The 18,352-nt window shown below is 47.9% G+C and overlaps 1 protein-coding gene across 4 annotated transcripts in view; it reads right to left on the bottom strand.

Annotated features, from left to right (window-relative positions):
- ACO1 (aconitase 1) overlaps positions 1 to 8,110 on the bottom strand; it is a 60,576-nt gene extending 52,466 nt beyond the window's left edge. Inside the window, exon 1 of one of the 4 annotated variants that reach the window (XM_035140443.3) lies at positions 7,738 to 8,110. Coding sequence is in view for 1 of the 4 variants with exons in the window: in XM_088658590.1 (XP_088514716.1) it covers positions 7,541 to 7,563 (23 nt within the window). In the remaining 3 variants the exon portion in view is untranslated. Of the gene's footprint in view, positions 1 to 6,925; positions 7,121 to 7,540 lie in introns of those variants that run through there. The other 3 variants (XM_035140441.3, XM_088658590.1, XM_035140442.3) reach the window with 3 other exon arrangements.
- Positions 8,111 to 18,352: the final 10,242 nt, after the last annotated feature.

Below are 18,352 nucleotides of genomic sequence, written 5' to 3'. Positions count from 1 at the left end.
CAAAGATTGTTGGGATCAAAGAAGAAGAAGAAGAAGAAGAGGAGGAGGAGGAGGAGTAGTTTGGATTTGATATCCCGCTTTATCAAAGCGGCTAACAATCGCCTTTCCCTTCCTCCCCCACAACAAACACTCTGTGAGGTGAGTGGGGCTGAGAGACTTCAAAGAAGTGTGACTAGCCCAAGGTCACCCAGCAGCTGCATGTGGAGGCGCAGAGACGCGAACCCAGTTCCCCAGATTACGAGTCTACCGCTCTTAACCACTACACCCCACTGGCTCACCACACAGGAGCGGATGTTTGCTGTATTCTGTTTCCGTTTGTATTTTTCTTCTTCGGTCTTCTCTCAGCGAGAGGAGACATGTTTTCTTTTGTTCTGCCTTATGCTTAATAAAGTAGCTTTCAGTACACAACCTCAGCCTGGCTCCGTCTGCGTTTTATCTCTGCTGGACTCTGAATATGGGTCATAACAAATCGTTGGGAAGGGCTGTCAGAACTCCCTAGAACTGCACCTGAACGCTGATGGGAGAGACAGGCTGGATTCGTTCCTGCATTATGCCTGGGGATCGTTCCTGCCCCCGGCTGACCCGACACAGGACAGAGTACTGTTACTTATAGAGCCACAATGGCACCACACACGCACAAGAAGGAGGCACTAGCAGACCGGGGGGGGTAGGGTTGCAGAAATAGGAAAAAAAATATGTAAGGGGGGAATCCCTACGAGGAGTGGGGAACCCTCAAAGCAGCCCAACGAGGATCGAGTGTGCTTAGAGGCAATGGGATGCTGGTGGGAGGGAGAATAGAATGGAGAATATATGGCTGGCTGGCCAGCAGGCACGGTGAATATAAGCACTCCACACCACAACGTTTGTTACAAGTGTCGCTTGTCAGAAATATGATCCCCTGAAATAAAAGGAAGTCACTTCCTACTGTACATGGCTATGATGGCAATACCAGATGAACCACATGATTGAACTTCTAGATTGTACTGCCTGTAGGTTTCCTCCAAAGCCTTGACAACGAGGCAAAAAAACCCCACCCTTATGTAACTTTGTAAATTTCAGCCTGTAAATGTTTCTCGGTTTCCAGGGGAAAGCATTGACAAAGAGATTAGAGATTTCACTGCAGCCAATTTATGCATTTAATCCAGATCACAGCAGCTCTGAACATTGCCCTAAATACAGCCTTTTCTAATGTCACAAAGCACAGATGTGTTGCTTTTTGACTGAAAAACCGGGGTACCCACATGTTCTTTTTTTCGCCTTCACATCAACCCCTGAATTTGTCACATCTGAACCATGTGTTTAAAGCACAACGGTTCCTCCAAAGAATCATGGGAGCTGCAGTTTGCCTCTCGCAGAGCTACAATTCCCTCAACCTATAGCAAACTGCAGTTTCCAGGGTTCTTTGCAGGGGTGGGGGAAAGCTTTAAATGTATGGTGCGGAGGTTCTGAACAAGGTTCTTACAAGGCTTTCTTGTTGACCACAGGGCAAAAGCGTAGCGCTCACACTTCTCTTAGGCAACAACACCTGAGAAATACCAAGCAACGGTTGGTGAACGGGAGCTAACATTCACAAAAGGTTTACATCGTTCCAGATGTCATTTTATTTGCCTACCAGACCTTCGTTCTGGGAACACCTGAGAAACCGATATGTTGCTGTTTGTTTTCCCAGCTGCAACCTGCTACTCAACAGATGTTTTTGAATAGCTTCCATCAGCCTCAGCTAGCCAAAAGTCAGGAATGGTGGGCATTGGAGTCCTAAGTATTTGGCTGTCGCCAAGTTAGGGATGGCTGTTTTAGGACATGGGATAGCTTCTTTCTAGGTAAGCCATAGGGCGACCCAGGTGGCGCTGTGGGTTAAACCACTGAACCTAGGGCTTGCTGATCAGAAGGTCGGCGGTTCGAATCCCTGTGACGGGGTGAGCTCCTGTTGTTCGGTCCCAGCTCCTGCCAACCTAGCAGTTCGAAAGCACATCAAAATGCAAGTAGATAAATAGGAACCGCTACAGCGGGAAGGTAAACGGCGTTTCCATGTGCTGCTCTGGTTTGCCAGAAGCGGCTTTGCCATGCTGACCACATGACCTGGAAGCTGTACGCCAGCTCCCTCGGCCAATAATGCGAGATGAGCGCGCAACCCCAGAGTCGGTCACGACTGGACCTAATGGTCAGGGGTCCCTTTACCTTTACTTTAGGTAAGCCATAATAGTGTTTGTTTATGGACAAAGGGAACTCCTCCCCCCCCCAAAAAATACCTTGGTTTTCATAGCAAATGTCCTCTCCAACCCCACTTTAAGTTTCAGAGGATCACATGCTCTCTTTGCTGGTTTCGAGGATTATGCACCTTAACTAAGAGGGAAGGTGTCCAGCATCACACTTCTGAAAAAATTGAGGTGGGGGCATGTGAAAGGTGGAAGGGAGCACAACATTTTAACATTCCAGAAACATAATGCTGGTATAAGCAACGTCTCCAGGGAGACCACTAAATATGGTATTTATAGAAGGGGCCTGTGGTCAGAGTTTAGGGCAAATAGCTGAACTTGTTTGCATGAAAATAGAAGTGTTTAAATACCGAATTCAAAACTGAAGCTTTGTTTTGCAAGATCAGCATATCCCAATCTTCCGAGAGCTTTGGCACACTTCCTTTTCTTAATAAAAAACTGGAGGTGCTTTTAACGCACACACCCAGTGTTAGAAAAGCTAGGAGCCAAATGGCTCCTGGGACCTGGGTTGTGGGTGGCAAAACAGAATATCTAGTCGCCACGGCGGGGTGGGGTGGGGGTGGCAACACTTGTTATTTATTATTTTAATAAGTGTCAATTAATACACAATTCACATAAGTGACACATTGTTAATATCACATTTTTAGCAGAAATTGTTAATACATGTTTAGTTTGGAACCATACTTCAGTTTTCAAAACACTCTACTCTTTATTGTTAAACCCCTTAACACAGGCATCCCCAAACTGCGGCCCTCCAGATGTTTTGGCCTACAACTCCCATGATCCCTAGCTAACAGGACCAGTGGTCAGGGAAGATGGGAATTGTAGTCCAAAACATCTGGAGGGCATGTCTGTGGATGCCTGCCTTAACTTTGAGGCTTCAAAGCACATACATTTCAGTAATCCTTGAGTGTCAACCAGGCGCGAAAAATGGCGTCCAGACTTTTTGAGGTGCTTGCAAATGGAGAATCTTTTGGTGCAAAATGCACCTGGCACCCTGCTAATTTCAAACCCTGCACACACCCCACTTGACCTATGCTCATTCTTGCCGAATCCTCATGCATCACTGTTCTGGGTATACATCTTGAATGGAGGAATGACAGTCCGGAGCAGTGGCACATACATACATACAAACAAACAAACAAACAGGGCAACCTCTTCAAGGCAAGTAACGATACAGTGGTGCCTCGCTAGACAAATGCCCTGCTAGACGAAAATTTCGCTTAACGAAAGGATTTTCTGATCGGAGGTTGCCTCGCTATACGACGAGATTTTCTATGGCCACTGCTTCATCCTGCGAAGCGTGGCCATAAAAACCTCCGATCAGAAAATCAGGACATTCATCTAGCAAAAGGGGAACCAGCTGTAGCAAGGGAAGAAGGCAAAGGAAGCTCAGCTGAGAGGTGCTGACAGCTGTCACCGCCTCTCAGCTGATCTCCCTTTGCCTTCTTTCCCTGCTGCAGCTGGTTCCCCTTTGTGTTCCGCCGGCACTGAACGCAACTTTGGAGGTCTCCGAAGTTGCGTTCAGTGCCGGGGAGGCAGGCAAGACGCGGCAGCGGGGGAACGTTCCCCAGCTGCCGCGTCTTGCCGCGCACAGCCGGCATGGAGCGCGGTTTTGGACACCTCCGAAGCCGCGCTCCATGTCGGGGGAGGCAGGCAAGACGAGGCGGCGGGGGAACGTCTTCCCCCACCACCGCGTCTTGCCGTGCACAGCCGGCATGGGGCTTGGCAGAGGTGGGGGAAAGGCGCAGGAGCGTTCCTTCGCCTTTCCCCCACCCCGCCCGACAGAGCCGGATCCGACGAAGCTTCTGAAGCTTCGTCCGATCCGACTCTGTCGTTGGCAGCAGCGGCGCTTGCTCTCTTGGCTCGGGGAAGCGCTTGCCTGCCTTCCCCGAGCCAAGAGAACAAGCGCCGCCGCCGCCACCAGTTCCCCCCCGAGCCCATAGGAACGCATCAATTGACTTTTAATGCATTCCTATGGGAAACGGTGCCTCGCTAGATGAAATTTTCGTAGGACAAATTGAGTCCTGGAACGAATTAATTTCGTCTAGCGAGACACCACTGTACTTGCATCACAAGTGAACGAATGGGCCTAACACAGAGGTCAGCAACCTTTTTCAGGCATGGGCCAGTCCATCATCCCTCAGACCATGTGGTGGGCTGGACTATATTTTTTGGGGGGGATGAATGAATTCCTATGCCCCACAAATAACCCAGAGATGCATTTTAAATAAAAGCACACATTCTACTCATGTAAAAACACGCTGATTCCTGGACCGTCCCCTGGCCAGATTGAGAAGGCAATTGGGCCGCATCCGGCCCATAGGCCTTAGGTTGCCTACCCCTGGCCTAACACAACCACTGCAAACACATGGTAGAATTACCTGCCTTCAGAAGAGGCTTGTTGGGAAAAGACGCAGCCAGAGCAGTGAATCACACAGAGTCACAGAAGGCAGACTCCTCTGTGCAGGGCCGGCCCTATGGCCAGGCTGGGTGGCGCAGGGCGCCATGGTGCCGGCCCACCAGGGGCGCATCGCAGCTACGCACGCACACCGCTCTTCCGCGCAGCAGCGCCCTCGGCAGTAGCGCTGCGCCCTGAGCCCGCCTACCGTGCAGCAGCGCCCTCGACAGCTGCTCTGCGCCTGCCCACCCGCCCGTCGCGCTGGGAAACGGGGCGGGGGCGCGCCGGAGGGATCCGTCGCACCACGGTGCCAGGGCGCCACAGGTGCTTAAGACGGCCCTGCCTCTGTGGATGGGCACTCTGGCCTCACGGGAGTCATTTTATAACTCAGGACACACCAGCATGATCTGGCACACTGGGAAAATACAAGGGTAGCCTCGCACGTGAGAGTTTAGATCTGAGTACATTCTTAATCTTTTATCATCAAATCTTGCAGATAAGCCAGGTTGCAACAACAAGCCGGCTGCAACACCCTGGCACCACATTGTACAGAGTTTGGTGGATTGTATCACCTCGTTGCAAAAGCTTAAATTATTATGCACTCCTCAAACACTGCAAACATTATTCCGGTTTATTGACAATGGGTAACAGTAGCAGTGGGAGGGGTGGGGTAGGGAGCAAATTGTTACAGCACTCCTTACCTAAAATGAAGAGACAAAACAAATGTGTATTTGTGTGTCATCTGGGAAAACACTATCTGCTGTTAGATTTGTTGTTGTTTAGTCGTTTCCGACTCTTCGTGACCCCATGGACTATGCCAGGCACTCCTGTCTTGCACTGCCTCCCACAGTTTGGTCAAACTCATGTTCGTAGCTTCGAGAACACTGTCCAACCATCTCGTCCTCTGTCGTCCCCTTCTCCTAGTGCCCTCAATCTTTCCCAACATCAGGGTCTTTTCCTGGGAGTCTTCTCTTCTCATGAGGTGGCCAAAGTATTGGAGCCTTAGCTTCACGATCTGTCCTTCCAGGGAGCACTCGGGGCTGATTTCCTTCAGAATGGATAGGTTTGATCTTCTTGCAGTCCATGGGACTCTCAAGAGTCTCCTCCAGCACCATAATTCAAAAGCATCAATTCTTCGGTGATCAGCCTTCTTTATGGTCCAGCTCTCACTTCCATACATCACTACTGGGAAAACCATAGCTTTAACTATACGGACCTTTGTTGGCAAGGTGATGTCTCTGAGATCTTAAAAATCTTAAAAAGCTGTTAGATTACAAGAAACCTAGTATTTCTAGCAAAATTCGAGAATAAGGGTAGAAGTCCTCCTCTGCCCCTGCCAGGACTGTGTATTCTTTGCATTGCTGTTAACTTCTTTTGTATGGCTTTAAAAAAATGCAATAAATAAACAGTATCTCCCTGCAGTATCTACCGTGCAGGTCTCCTCTCTTTGGCGATCACTCGTAGCCGAGTAAGATTGTCGTCCATAAACACGGTTTTAACAATGGGTCCGTAAGTGACTGTGGAGGCCAATTCTGGATCCACACGTCCTTCCACAGCGGGGACATTGGTTTCCAGGCGGGAGTTGATCACGGTGTGGATTTGCCAAGCGTGCCTTCCTCCTGACAGATAGCCAACCAACCTCTCCTTAAACGCTTCCAGTTGGGGATAGTCCACCACCTCCTGAAGCAATCTGCTTCACTTTCGAACAAAATGGCAATGGCGCCCACCTGAGAGGTGCTGGATCTGAGTTCTGGTGAGATCTAGCTGGGGGGGGGGAGTCCCAGTGCTACTGCATATCCAACAGGGATGAGGAACCTTTGGCCCTTCAGATCCTGAACTACAACTCCCATTAGCCCGGACCAGTATGGCCAATGGCGAGGGAAGATGGGAGTTCTGTGTTCGAAATTAGCCAGGCGCCAGGGTCCAGACTGACACGGGTCCAATTGCAGCCACGTGGAGATCTCTGGATGCCAGGTGGGACAGCAAAATGCCCTTTGGGAAAGAACCTGAAATATTTCCCTTGAAATCTGAATTTGTTTCATGTTGTAAATCGCCTTGAGATTTGCTCTTTAAAATCCAAAGCGGTACAAAAATGAAATTATGATAATAATCATAATCACAATAAATTCCATTGGGGGGGGAAGGCACCCAGACATTCTATTGTGGCGACCGTAACGTAGCTTTAAGGTGCCATTCGGCGATTAGCTTATGCACCTGAGTTTCTGACACTGTGAGTTCTAGTTCAGCAACATCTGGAGGGCGAAAAGACACTCAAGCGCAACGCAGGCTGGAATCAGTTCAACATTACCTGTGGTGCCACCTGCTCTCTCCTCCTCACCAAGCCACTGGATCCTGGCCCTCCCAGGACACACACTTCTTCCCCCATACTGTGTTGTTAGGAGAAAATTATCTGCAAGGCTCAGAAACTTAAAACGCTCAGCGAGGCTCAATCTGTAAGCACCTTGATCTCACTTTCAATACTCGCAGAAGCCCACCCAAGAGAGAGCCTCCAAAACAAAAATGTAGTTGAGAAATAAGCCTGTGTCTTTTGAAAACCAACCCTGAACTTTGCTCCTGCTGACAAGCAGGCCAAGCAGAGGAGAGGAGGGAAAGAAAGGGAGGCAACCCGAATAGAGAAAACAGGAGAAGAGAACAGGCAGAGAAACGTTCTTTAAAAGACCGCCAAGAATAAATGGGAAGTGCAATTCAACACACTGTCTACTCAGAAGTCAGTCCTATGGAGTCCAGTGACTACTTGCTAGGTAACGACTGCAGCCTTTTAAATAAGTCTTTAAGCAAATCAAGTGCCATTAAGCTTAATGCTGGTCTTTTTATTTTATTTTTAATCACCAGCAACCTTGCAGTCTCAAACTGAAGTGTTACCACATCCATGACTAAGCATGCAATCCTAAGCAAAATTCACCAGAAGTCACGCTGAAAGTCCATGCGGTTTACTTCTTTTGAAACGTGGCGAGGAATGGAGCTGCGAGGCCCTTTTTAGGAGGGACACATCCCAGCACCCTCTCCGTATTATTGAGAGAGAGAGAGAGAAATTTAAAGTTGGGCGGGAATCCTTTCCCCAAACCTTTTCCCTTTAACGAGCTCCCAAAGTGACCTGGCCGTATTGATTCGTGCTGACTGCAGCGGGGGCTTGGCTTAGACTCCCAGGAAAGCGAGGTTAGGCCCGCCGCCAAACGCTCACAGGATCGGGCTGCGCGCCCAGGCAGCCGCGCTCGGGCGGCTCGACCTTCGGCCCGCCTTGAAGACGAAAGCCCTCCCTGCTTCCTCCCGAGCAAGCGCGGCCTCCTCGCCCGGCTTCCTCTCGAGTAAGGAAGCCGCGAGGCGTCTGCAGCTCTTGACGGCGAGGAAGGCGGAGAAGCCGGGCCGCTGGGCGCCTCGGGGCTCCGCGGACACGACGCTTACCTGCGCGGGAGGGAGGATCGCGGCGGCGGCGAAGGGCGCGCGCAGGTGAGGCGCCCCGAGACCGGCGCCTGGGAAGCAGCAAAAGCAGCAGCAGCAGCAGCGGGGGCCGCACCAGTCTCGCTCCGCCCACCGCCCAGCTGGCCGTTCCCACGGCCCACCCCCTCGGGTCGCAGCAGGAGGCGGGCGCGTCCCTTCCCTCCGCCTCCGCGGCTCGGCTTCTCCCGCGCCCTCTCCTGGGCTGCTGCGAGGGCCGCAGGGTGGAGTCGGAGAAGCGGGGGAAGGGGAGAGCGCGGGGGGGAGCAGAGACCAAGCATGGGTGTAGCGGGGGGGGGGGGGATAAAGAAATAAAATCTATGAATCCATAAAGATCAATAGCAATACATAGCCATTCCCTTCCCCCCCCCAGGGCCATCTAGTCCATTGAATGAAATGTTGGTTTTATTGATCAATAAAATCCAAAAAGACCAATAGCAATACATAGCAATCTGAGGTTCTGCCCCCACCTTAACAAAAATCCTGCCTACGCCCAACCCCAACCGCCGATCATCTAGTCCAGGGGGCCCACTTGAATGAAATATTGATTTAATCGATCAATTAAATCAATAAAGATCAGTGGCAATACACAGCAATCTGAGGTTCTGCCCCCACCCTAACAAAAATCCTGCCTACGTCCAACCCCAACCCCGGTACTCTAGTCCAGGGGGGCCCACGGCCCACTTGAATGAAATATTGATTTTATTGATCAATAAAATCAATAAAGATCAATGGCAATACATAGCAATCTGAGGTTCTGCCACCCCCTAACAAAAATCATGGCTACGCTCATGCCCCCCCAGGGTCATCTAGTCCAGGCGAGCCCACTTGAATGAAATATTGCTTTTTTTGGATCAATAATATCAATAAATCAATAAAGATCAATGGCAATACATAGCAATCTGAGATTCTGCCCCTGCCCTAACAAAAATCCTAGCTACAGGTAGGTAGCCGTGTTGGTCTGGGTCGAAGTAAAATAAAAAAAATCCTTCAGTAGCACCTTAAAGACCAACTAAGTTTTTATTTTGGTATGAGCTTTCGTGTGCATGCACACTTCTTCAGATACCTTATCTTATCTGAAGAAGTGTGCATGCACACGAAAGCTCATACCAAAATAAAAACTTAGTTGGTCTTTAAGGTGCTACTGAAGGAATTTTTTTATTTTACAAAAATCCTAGCTACGCTCATGCCCCCCCCCCCGGGTCATCTAGTCCAAGGGGGGCCCACTTGAATGAAATATTGAGGCGGCAGGTAAGCCCCACTCTGCATAATCGATAACATGGTGAGGTGCACGCACAGTTTTTTATTGGCGATGCCCATCAACTTTGGAATGGCCAAGCCCCCTCAAATATTTTACTTCCGCGGGGGGGGGGGGGCTGAAGGGAAATTTAGGTTGTGCGATTATAGTTGACTGGGATGTCTTGCACACATGGGTGTAGCTAAGAGGGTGGGGGTGGGCTGCCCCTCCCCCCAAAAAACCCAATCAAAATCGATACAAATCTGAGGTTCTGCCTAACAAGAATCCTGGCTATGCACTTGCTTGCACAATAAGCCCACTTCCCCCCAAAATCAGGCTTTCTGCAATAGGGAACATGGCAGGAAAATGCACTGTAAAGTGTGGGATAAAATACTGAGATGTCACCTCCTCCCTGAAGGCAAATCAGGATGAATGCTCCTTAACCGCTGCGAATTTTTCTTACGGGATCAGTTAACTCTAGCGGAGCTGCTTTTTAGACCATTCAGTGCATCTGATATTTGGCAGGTAAAAGTATTAGACATGCTGAGAAACTGAGAGTGGCTGCAGGTACACAAAACATGCCTGTAAAAAGAAAAAAGTCTGTGTCATATGCAGCTATCTATCTGCAGCCTGGGTGGGGGCACAGAGCACATTTAATTATAAAGGGTGCACGCTTGAAAGTGCTTTCGTCTAATTTGGGATTTCCAGTTTCCAGACATTTCCATGATTGCAGAGAGGACATAATCCTCAAGAGCTGACTGTCACAATTTTTTGACTAAGACCTGGGTTCAAATCGCTTGGTGTTATGAAGCTCATTGCATGACCATGGGCCAGGCACTGTCTGTCAGTTTAGGGATCGTCCCATCCTCCGTCCCCCGCCTTTTCATTTTGCTTCAGTTAAGAGAAAGAATAAAAACATATACAGTATGTTATTTGAGCACGTTATAAGCCATTGAAATAGAATCTAAGGTCTAAATTAACAGTGAAAGGATTTTAAAAGTGTGGCATGGGCGTAACCAGGATTTTTGTTTGGGGGGAGTGTTAAGTGTGGGAATGTTAGGGATGTGGATTAGGATATATTATTAGATAGATCCTATCCAAGCTTGTGTTAGCAAGCTTCCAATATCAGCAGAGTGACATTCCCCTTTTGTGCGCAGCAAAGCGTGAGCGTTAGGTTTGTTAGAACCTCTGCAACAATATTATACTTCAATATTATACTTCCTGGCAAATCCCCTTTGTCCCTCATAAAAGAAATACACGACACAATAGTATTAAAATAAGATAGAGTTTACTCACATGACATCCTGAGTTAACAGCATAATCTCAGAAAGGCAGGCTTACGTAGAAAAGTTACAAATATATACATCTGGAGACTACTTAGTAAAGTGAGGCTCCATCTGGTCTCTCTCTTGGCAGCAGGCCAAGAGGGAGAACCATCCTAACTGAAGATTCTCTGGAGATGTGTTCCCATTGAAGGAGAAAGGGCTAAGAGAGAGAATGGCTGCTGGCTAGGGGCTTTTGTCTGCCAGCTAAACCATCTCATCTGCATATCTGGAGGAACAGGAACTGAACTTAGTCAGGTGTCCCTCCAGGTGAGTTCCTCTTAGTGGACACTCTAGGAACTGTTGTGACTTGTCTGCCCCAGTGTTCCATCCTACATTAAGAAGATATTGAGCTTTTCAATCATTTTTGAAGAAGGGCTACACATAAGATGTGCAGTAGGAAAGTATTCACGTATATTTAATTGACATCTGAGCTAATGCATGCAGACTGACAAAACTGGTGAAATACTTGTGATATTTTTTTAATTTAAGAGCTAATAATATTGGGATAACTGAGAGTTGAATGTTTTGTGGGTGCTTTTTACATTTGCATAATTGTAATTAATAGCTTTTAGTGGTGTATGGAAGTGAAAGCTGGACCATAAAGAAGGCTGATTGCTGAAGTATTGATGCTTTTGAACAGGCACCCCCAAATTTCGGCCCTCCAGATGTTTTGGACTACAATTCCCATCTTCCCTGACCACTGGTCCTGTTAGCTAGGGATCATGGGAATTGTAGGCCAAAACATCTGGAGAGCCGCAGTTTGGGGATGCCTGCTTTTGAATTATGGTGCTGGAGGAGACTCTTGAGAGTCCCATGGAACCTATCCATTCTGAAGAACATCAGCCCCGAGTGCTCACAAGTAGGACAGATCCTAAAGCTGAGGCTCCAATATTTTGGCCACCTCATGAGAAGAGAAGACTCCCTGGAAAAGACCCTGATGTTGGGAAAGATTGATGGCACAAGGAGAAGAGGACGACAGAGGACACGATGGTTGGACAGTGTTCTCAAAGCCACCAACATGAGTCTGGCCAAACTGCAGGAGGCAGTGGAAGACAGGAGTGCCTGGCGTGCTCTGGTCCATGGGGTCACAAAGAGTTGGACATGACTAAACGACTAAACACCACCACCAACAACAACAACAACAACAAATTAATAGCTTTAGGTTTTCCGACACTGTACACCATTTTAGAATAAATGCAAGTGCTTAACTCTAGCATTTGATATACCACCCCAAAAGCTCCAACAACCAAAAGGAGGAGAGGGTTACAGTGGGCTTTAAGGGGCTTGGAGATCTGGCAAATTGAGCACCGAAAAAGAAGTCATGGCCCCAGGCTCTACACAGCCACTTCTCACACAGGTCTGTCCACCTGGCTGAGGAGGAAAAGGACACCCTTGGAGCGAGGAGGACAGAAACCAAGGCAGCAAGCTGAGGACAGTGAGACCAACAGCTGTCAGGGCAGCATGGGGAGCGAAATCCGCCCCATGAGAAGCTGGGTCCGGGGCCACAGCTCTCCCTCGCCTCACCCACACAATACCACTGATGGAACTACGACATAAATCTATAAATAATGCAGGAATGTGCCGTTGTCCCAAATGGGGATTCAACCTGCAGCCTTGGCATTATCAGCACCATGCTCTAACCAATAATTCAGATCTATCTTCTCAGAGCAGTTAGGCTAACCTGCCACGAGATGTCACTAGCCACAAATAAAAGGGAATTGAAGAGACTGGAAACAATTCCGTAAAAGCAAAATTATAGTCAGACACAGGTTGTGCTGCCCCGGATAGTGTCCTCTACTACTGAGCTTTTTCACCATGCAAGTCAAGGGCAAACATTTACACCAGGCACCCCCAAAATTCGGCCCTCCAGATGTTTTTGGACTACAATTCCCATCATCCCTGACCACTGGTCCTGTTAGGTAGGGATCATGGGAGTTGTAGGCCAAAACATCTGGAGGGCCGCAGTTTGGGGATGCCTGATTTACACAGTCTTAGCTGTAAATTGATAGTTTTGCTTTCTGTTTGATTGTTGTTGTTGTTGTTTTTTAAAAAATCCTACAAATATAAAAGCTTCAGTGATTAATCTGGAAAACCATTAAATCATCAAGTAAATATTTTATTTATTCAAATACTGCTACCTGACTAACTACCAGTGGCCAAGTATCTTGTCTTTTTAAAGCCAGGCAAGCAACTTTTTCCCTTATCCTCTAATATTTAAATATTTTGAAACCCTTCCAATTAAAGGCCAAAAGTGGAGAGGTTGAGCTTAGTGCCTAAAATTAGATTAAAATGGTGCCAGGTGAACCTCCCTGGGAGGAGTCACCAGTGAAAAGGCCTATTCTCATCTTTCCACCCTCTGGACCTCCTGTGGAGACCACACATGGAGAAGGGCCTGGCATAATGAACACAGAGTCTGGGTTGGTTTGTGTGGAAAGAAGTGGCCCTGGAGATATTGGGGTCCTGTGCCACATAAATTTGTTTAGATCACTTTGAACTGAGCCTGGAAACCAATTGGCCACTAGTGCAATTGTGCCAGAATTGGTGTTATACATTTGGTCCATCCTTTCCTAGTCAACAATCTGGCTGCCGAGTTCTTATGAGGAACGGCTTAGGGAGCTGGGTATGTTTAGCCTGGAGAAGAGAAGGTTAAGGGGTGATATGATAGCCATGTTCAAATATATAAAAGGATGTCATATAGAGGAGGGAGAAAGGTTGTTTTCTGCTGCTCCAGAGAAGCGGACACGGAGCAATGGATTCAAACTTCAAGAAAGAAGATTCCACCTAAACATTAGGAAGAACTTCCTGACAGTAAGAGCTGTTCGGCAGTGGAATTTGCTACCAAGGAGTGTTGGGGAGTCTCCTTCTTTGGAGGTCTTTAAGCAGAGGCTTGACAGCCATATGTCAAGAATGCTTTGATGGTGTTTCCTGCTTGGCAGGGGGTTGGACTGGATGGCCCTTGTGGTCTCTTCCAACTCTACGATTCTATGATTCTATGATTCTGCACTAGATGTAGTGTCCAAATAATAATAATAATAATAATAATAATAATAATAATAATAATAATAAATTATTTATTTATACCCCACCCATCTGGGTGGCTCCAAACAGAATATTAAAAACACAATAAAACATCAAACCTTAAAAACTTCCCTAAACAGAGTTGCCTTCAGGTGTCTTCTAAAAGTCAGGTACCAGTAGTTGTTTATTTCCTTGACACCTGATGGGAGGGTATTCCACAGGGAGGGTGCCACCACCGAGAAGGCCCTCTGCCTGGTTCCCTGTAACCTCACTTCTCACCATGAGGGAACGGCCAGAAGGCCCTCAGAGCTGGACCTCAGTGTCTGGGCAGAACGATGGGGGTGGAGATGCTTCATCTACAAAGGCAGCCTCATGTATAATTCATTGCATTTATCCAGCCTAGAATTTAGGCCATCCAGCTGGTCTACCCATCAAAGCTGATGGGAGGCCCTCCATGTCACCAAGGCCACTTGAGCCTCAAGTGACAGTGATGATTTCCAAGCTACAAACTTGCTCCTTCAGAGAAAGTGTAACCCCATCCAAAGCAGGCCACAACCCATCCATTATGCAGTCTACAGAATCACCCACAAGCAGTACCCCAGTCTTGTCTGGATTAAGCCAAAGTGCATTGGTTTTCATCCAACCCATGACTGAGACAAGGCATCAATCTAGCACACCCCATAACTGCCATAACTGCGGATATAGAGGAGAAGTAGAGCTCTGTGTCATCAGACAATGTACTTCAATTGATCCCATTCTGTGGTTTCACACAGATAATTAAACAGCTACAGGGGATTATAGGTCTGTATCTCCTTTTGATTGTTGGTGAAACTGCATGGATATGAAACATGTAAAGATATAAAAGAGCCTCTTATCTCATCTCTAGATCCACTTCAGCACATTTCATCGTGTAGCAAGGGAGGGGCGTAGGGGGCAGGGCCGGCTCTAGGTAGACTCCCGGTGGCGTGGTGCGCCAGGGCGCCGGGCTGGTAGGTGGGGCGCTGCGCGGCAAAGCCACGCGGAAACCATGCTGCGCCCTGCGAGGGCGGGGGCGCCGGAGCGATCTCCGCCCCTCAGCGCCAGGGCGCCCGACCTGCTCGAGACGGCCCTGGTAGGGGGCGGGCCGCCCCTAGCTGCAGTCTGGCGGGGGCAGCGCTCTGGCCCCTGGCCTGCCCCTCACCTCTTCCGCCCGAGCAGGAAGAAGCAGAGAGCGCTACGGACCTGCTCCAGGCGGCAGCGGTGGCGAATTGCTCTGTAGCACACATCTGCTTCAAAGTGCGCCGGCCGAGCAGAGCAGCAGCGCCAACCTGGATGCATGTGTCATGATGCATGCGCACTGCGGAGCGACGTCCTGCCCCCAGGGGGTGCCGCCCCAGGCAGCCAAGCGACACTGTTTGCCCCTGACAGAATTAGTCATACTTTAACTTGCTGACAAAGGTCCGTATAGTTAAAGCTATGGTTTCCCCAGTAGTGATGTATGGAAGTGAGAGCTGGACCATAAAGAAGGCTGATCGCCAAATAATTGATGCTTTTGAATTATGGTGCTGGAGGAGACTCTTGAGAGTCCCATGGACTGCAAGAAGATCAAACCTATCCATTGTGAAGGAAATCAGCCCTGAGTGCTCCCTGGAAGGACAGATCGTGAAGCTGAGGCTCCAATACTTTGGCCACCTCATAAGAAGAGAAGACTCCCTGGAAAAGACCCTGATGTTGGGAAAGATGGAGGGCACTAGGAGAAGGGGACAACAGAGGATGAGATGGTTAGACAATATTCTCAAAGCCATGAACATAAGTCTAACCAAACTGCGGAAGGCAGTGGAAGACAGGAGTGCCTGGTGTGCTCTGGTCTATGGGATCATGATTGGGAAAGATTGAGGGCACAAGGAGAAGGAGACAACAGAGGACGAGATGGTTGGACAGTGCGAAGCTACCAACATGAGTTTGACCAAACTGCGGGAGGCAGTGGAAGACAGGAGTGCCTGATGTGCTTTGGTCCATGGGGTCATGAAGAGTCAGACACGACTAAACAAGTTATTTAACTCTCCATTAGATTGGGGCTGTTCGCTATTGCGGCGAAATGACATTTCCAGAAGTGCAGTCTGGGTTCAGCTGCAAAAAACACCAAGGGGGAAATTACAGAAATATTCCATTATCTTAGCCCGCCTCGTCCCCAGAGTACGATGTGCTTTTTCAGGCACTTCTAAGCAGCTGTATTTCCCTTAAGGAGGCAGTCTCCAAAATACTTAACTCATCAAAAGTTGAGTAAATTGTAAATGTTACAATTTAAACACAGAAGGAGAAACAGCACCTTCTGGGCAATTATAAATGAACCTTGTTAATGTGTGGCGGTGACAGCAAGAAAGGTACCCAACTGTGAAAACTGTTTGTTTTGACACAGGTTGTAAAAGTCATACATTTTAGGAAACTGTGGAAATCCAGTTTTCAAGTAGGAGCGTTCGGCACGCTTTGAACATAAATCTCCAAGGTTTCTAATTAACAAATGTGCCATCATTTCCCCCCCTAACCTCCCAGTTCATCTATTCTAACATTTTCAAATGCCCTCCTGTCCCAATTCTCCCCCACCCCCCTCCAGTGTTCCACTGAGCCATGCTTTTATAACTTCCCAGCTTGACTATTCTGGATGGGGCTGCACTTGAGGAGAAGCTAAAAGTTCAGCTGGTGCCAAATGCTATTGCATGTTTTCTGTTAGACACTGGAAACCAAGAACATATACAGCCAATGATTATATCCTGCATTTTTATGTTGTGAACTGCCCTGAGATCTTCGGATGAAGGGCTGTATAAAATATTATTATTATTATTATTATTATTATTATTATTATTATTATTATTATTATTATTATTTTCTGACTGAGGGTACTGTAATTCTTTTGGGTTGGTTCAAATGCTTTAATCATCTTCCGAGGCCCTCCTTTGTGTGCTGTCTCCTTTGGAGGTCCGGAGGGTAGCAACACGAGAAAAGGGCCTTCTCTGCAGTGGCTCCCCGTCTGTGGAATGCTCTCCCCAGGGAAGTTCACCTGGTGCCTTCATTATACACCTTCAGGTGCCAGGCAAAAATGTTCCTTTTTAACCATACCTTTGGTTGATCTGATGGACATCCTGTGCCCTTTTAAAATGTGTATTTTGTGGGTGGGGGAGCTATTGGCTTGTTGTTTTTATTTTTATTATGTGATTTTTATATCTTGATTTTATTCTGTGAACCTCCCTGAGACTCCGGGTATAAGGTGGTATATAAATTGAATGAATGAATGAATGAATGAATGAATGAATGAATGAATGAAGCAAGCCCTTCATAGCCTGGGCTCCACATATCTGGCTGGGAGATTACCTGCCCTGAGTGGGGTCATACTCCCCTTAAAGGAGAAGGTACTAGGTTGGAGGTATTCGTGGGCCCTTTGCTGACACTTGAGGCTCAGGTGGCCTCAGTGGCGTGAAGTGCCTTCCATCAGATTTGGCTGGTGGCCCACCTGTGCCGCAACTGGAGAGGGATAGCCTAACTTCCGTTAGATTACTGCAATGCGAACTGTGGCTCTAGGAAGAGGATAACTACAGTACCCAGAAATATTGCGGGGAGGTGTGTTTTAAAGGTATGCTTCCCATGCAGCCACAAAGTGATGTTTCACTGCAATTTTCCGAGCTGTTTACTGATTGCATGTTGCAGAGAACGTGGGGAAATGTGTTGTTTTCAAGATGTTGTTGCTTTCATCCAATTTTGCCACAGGAAGAGGGGCGGTGTGTTGTGTCAATCATGCTTTCAAAGGTCAACCTGACATGACCTCAGGGGTCCAAAGTCCACTTATCTCTTGAAATTAGCAGCAATCACAGCGGGGATCACACAGCGCCTCCTGTTAGTTCTTTATCCTGCTGCGCTCTAATGAAAGGCCACTTATCGATGGTCTCTGTGGCAGCAGGGAACAGCAACAATGCGGCTGCGCATTGCCAGGTGAGAGGGATTCCCAGCAGCTTTCAAGACGAGCATTAGCAAAACATCTTATGGTGATGCTTGTTGGTTTCGAATGCGGGCGCAGGGGAGAGATCGAGAAAGCCGTGGCAATTAGGAGTCTACCCTGAACGTTCACAATTTGAGCAGGAGAGATGCTTTTAAATTAGAGAAAATGGAGATGGAACAGAATCCACCAGCGAAATTCTAAAGATTTCTCATCTCTTTTCAGGGCAAAGGGGCACATCCCTGAGCAGCCTTCAAAAATGGGCCGAACCATACTGCTGAATGTGTGCTACCCAGTGCTTTTTTTCTTTAAAAAAATATGTTTAGGGGGACTCTCATTTTGACTCAAGAAAATCACCATTTTATAGTTCAAATCGGGAAAAATAAATACAGTAAATGGACAAAAGTACAAAGATTCACAAAATGTTTAGGGGTATGCGTAGCCCTGCGTAGCCCCAGAAAAAAGCACTGGTGCTACCCAAGATCTAACTACTTATTTGGTTGAAAAAAAATTTCCTTCCAGTAGCACCTTAGAGACCAACTAAGTTTGTCATTGGTATGAGCTTTTGTGTGCATGCACACTTCTTCAGATACACTGAAACAGAAGTCACCAGACCCTTATATATAGTGAGAGGGTGGGGAGGGGTACTACTCAGAAGGGTGGTGGGAATGGGTGATTGACTGATAGGTGTGGAAACTCGTTGATGACTGTTAACAACTGCAATTTGTCTTA

The sequence above is a fragment of the Zootoca vivipara genome, chromosome 15, assembly GCF_965207765.1.
Source record: "Zootoca vivipara chromosome 15, rZooViv2.hap1.1, whole genome shotgun sequence".
Lineage (NCBI taxonomy): Eukaryota > Metazoa > Chordata > Lepidosauria > Squamata > Lacertidae > Zootoca > Zootoca vivipara.
The sequence above is the reverse complement of the archived record's forward strand: the minus strand, read 5'-3'. Positions and strand labels throughout refer to the sequence as shown.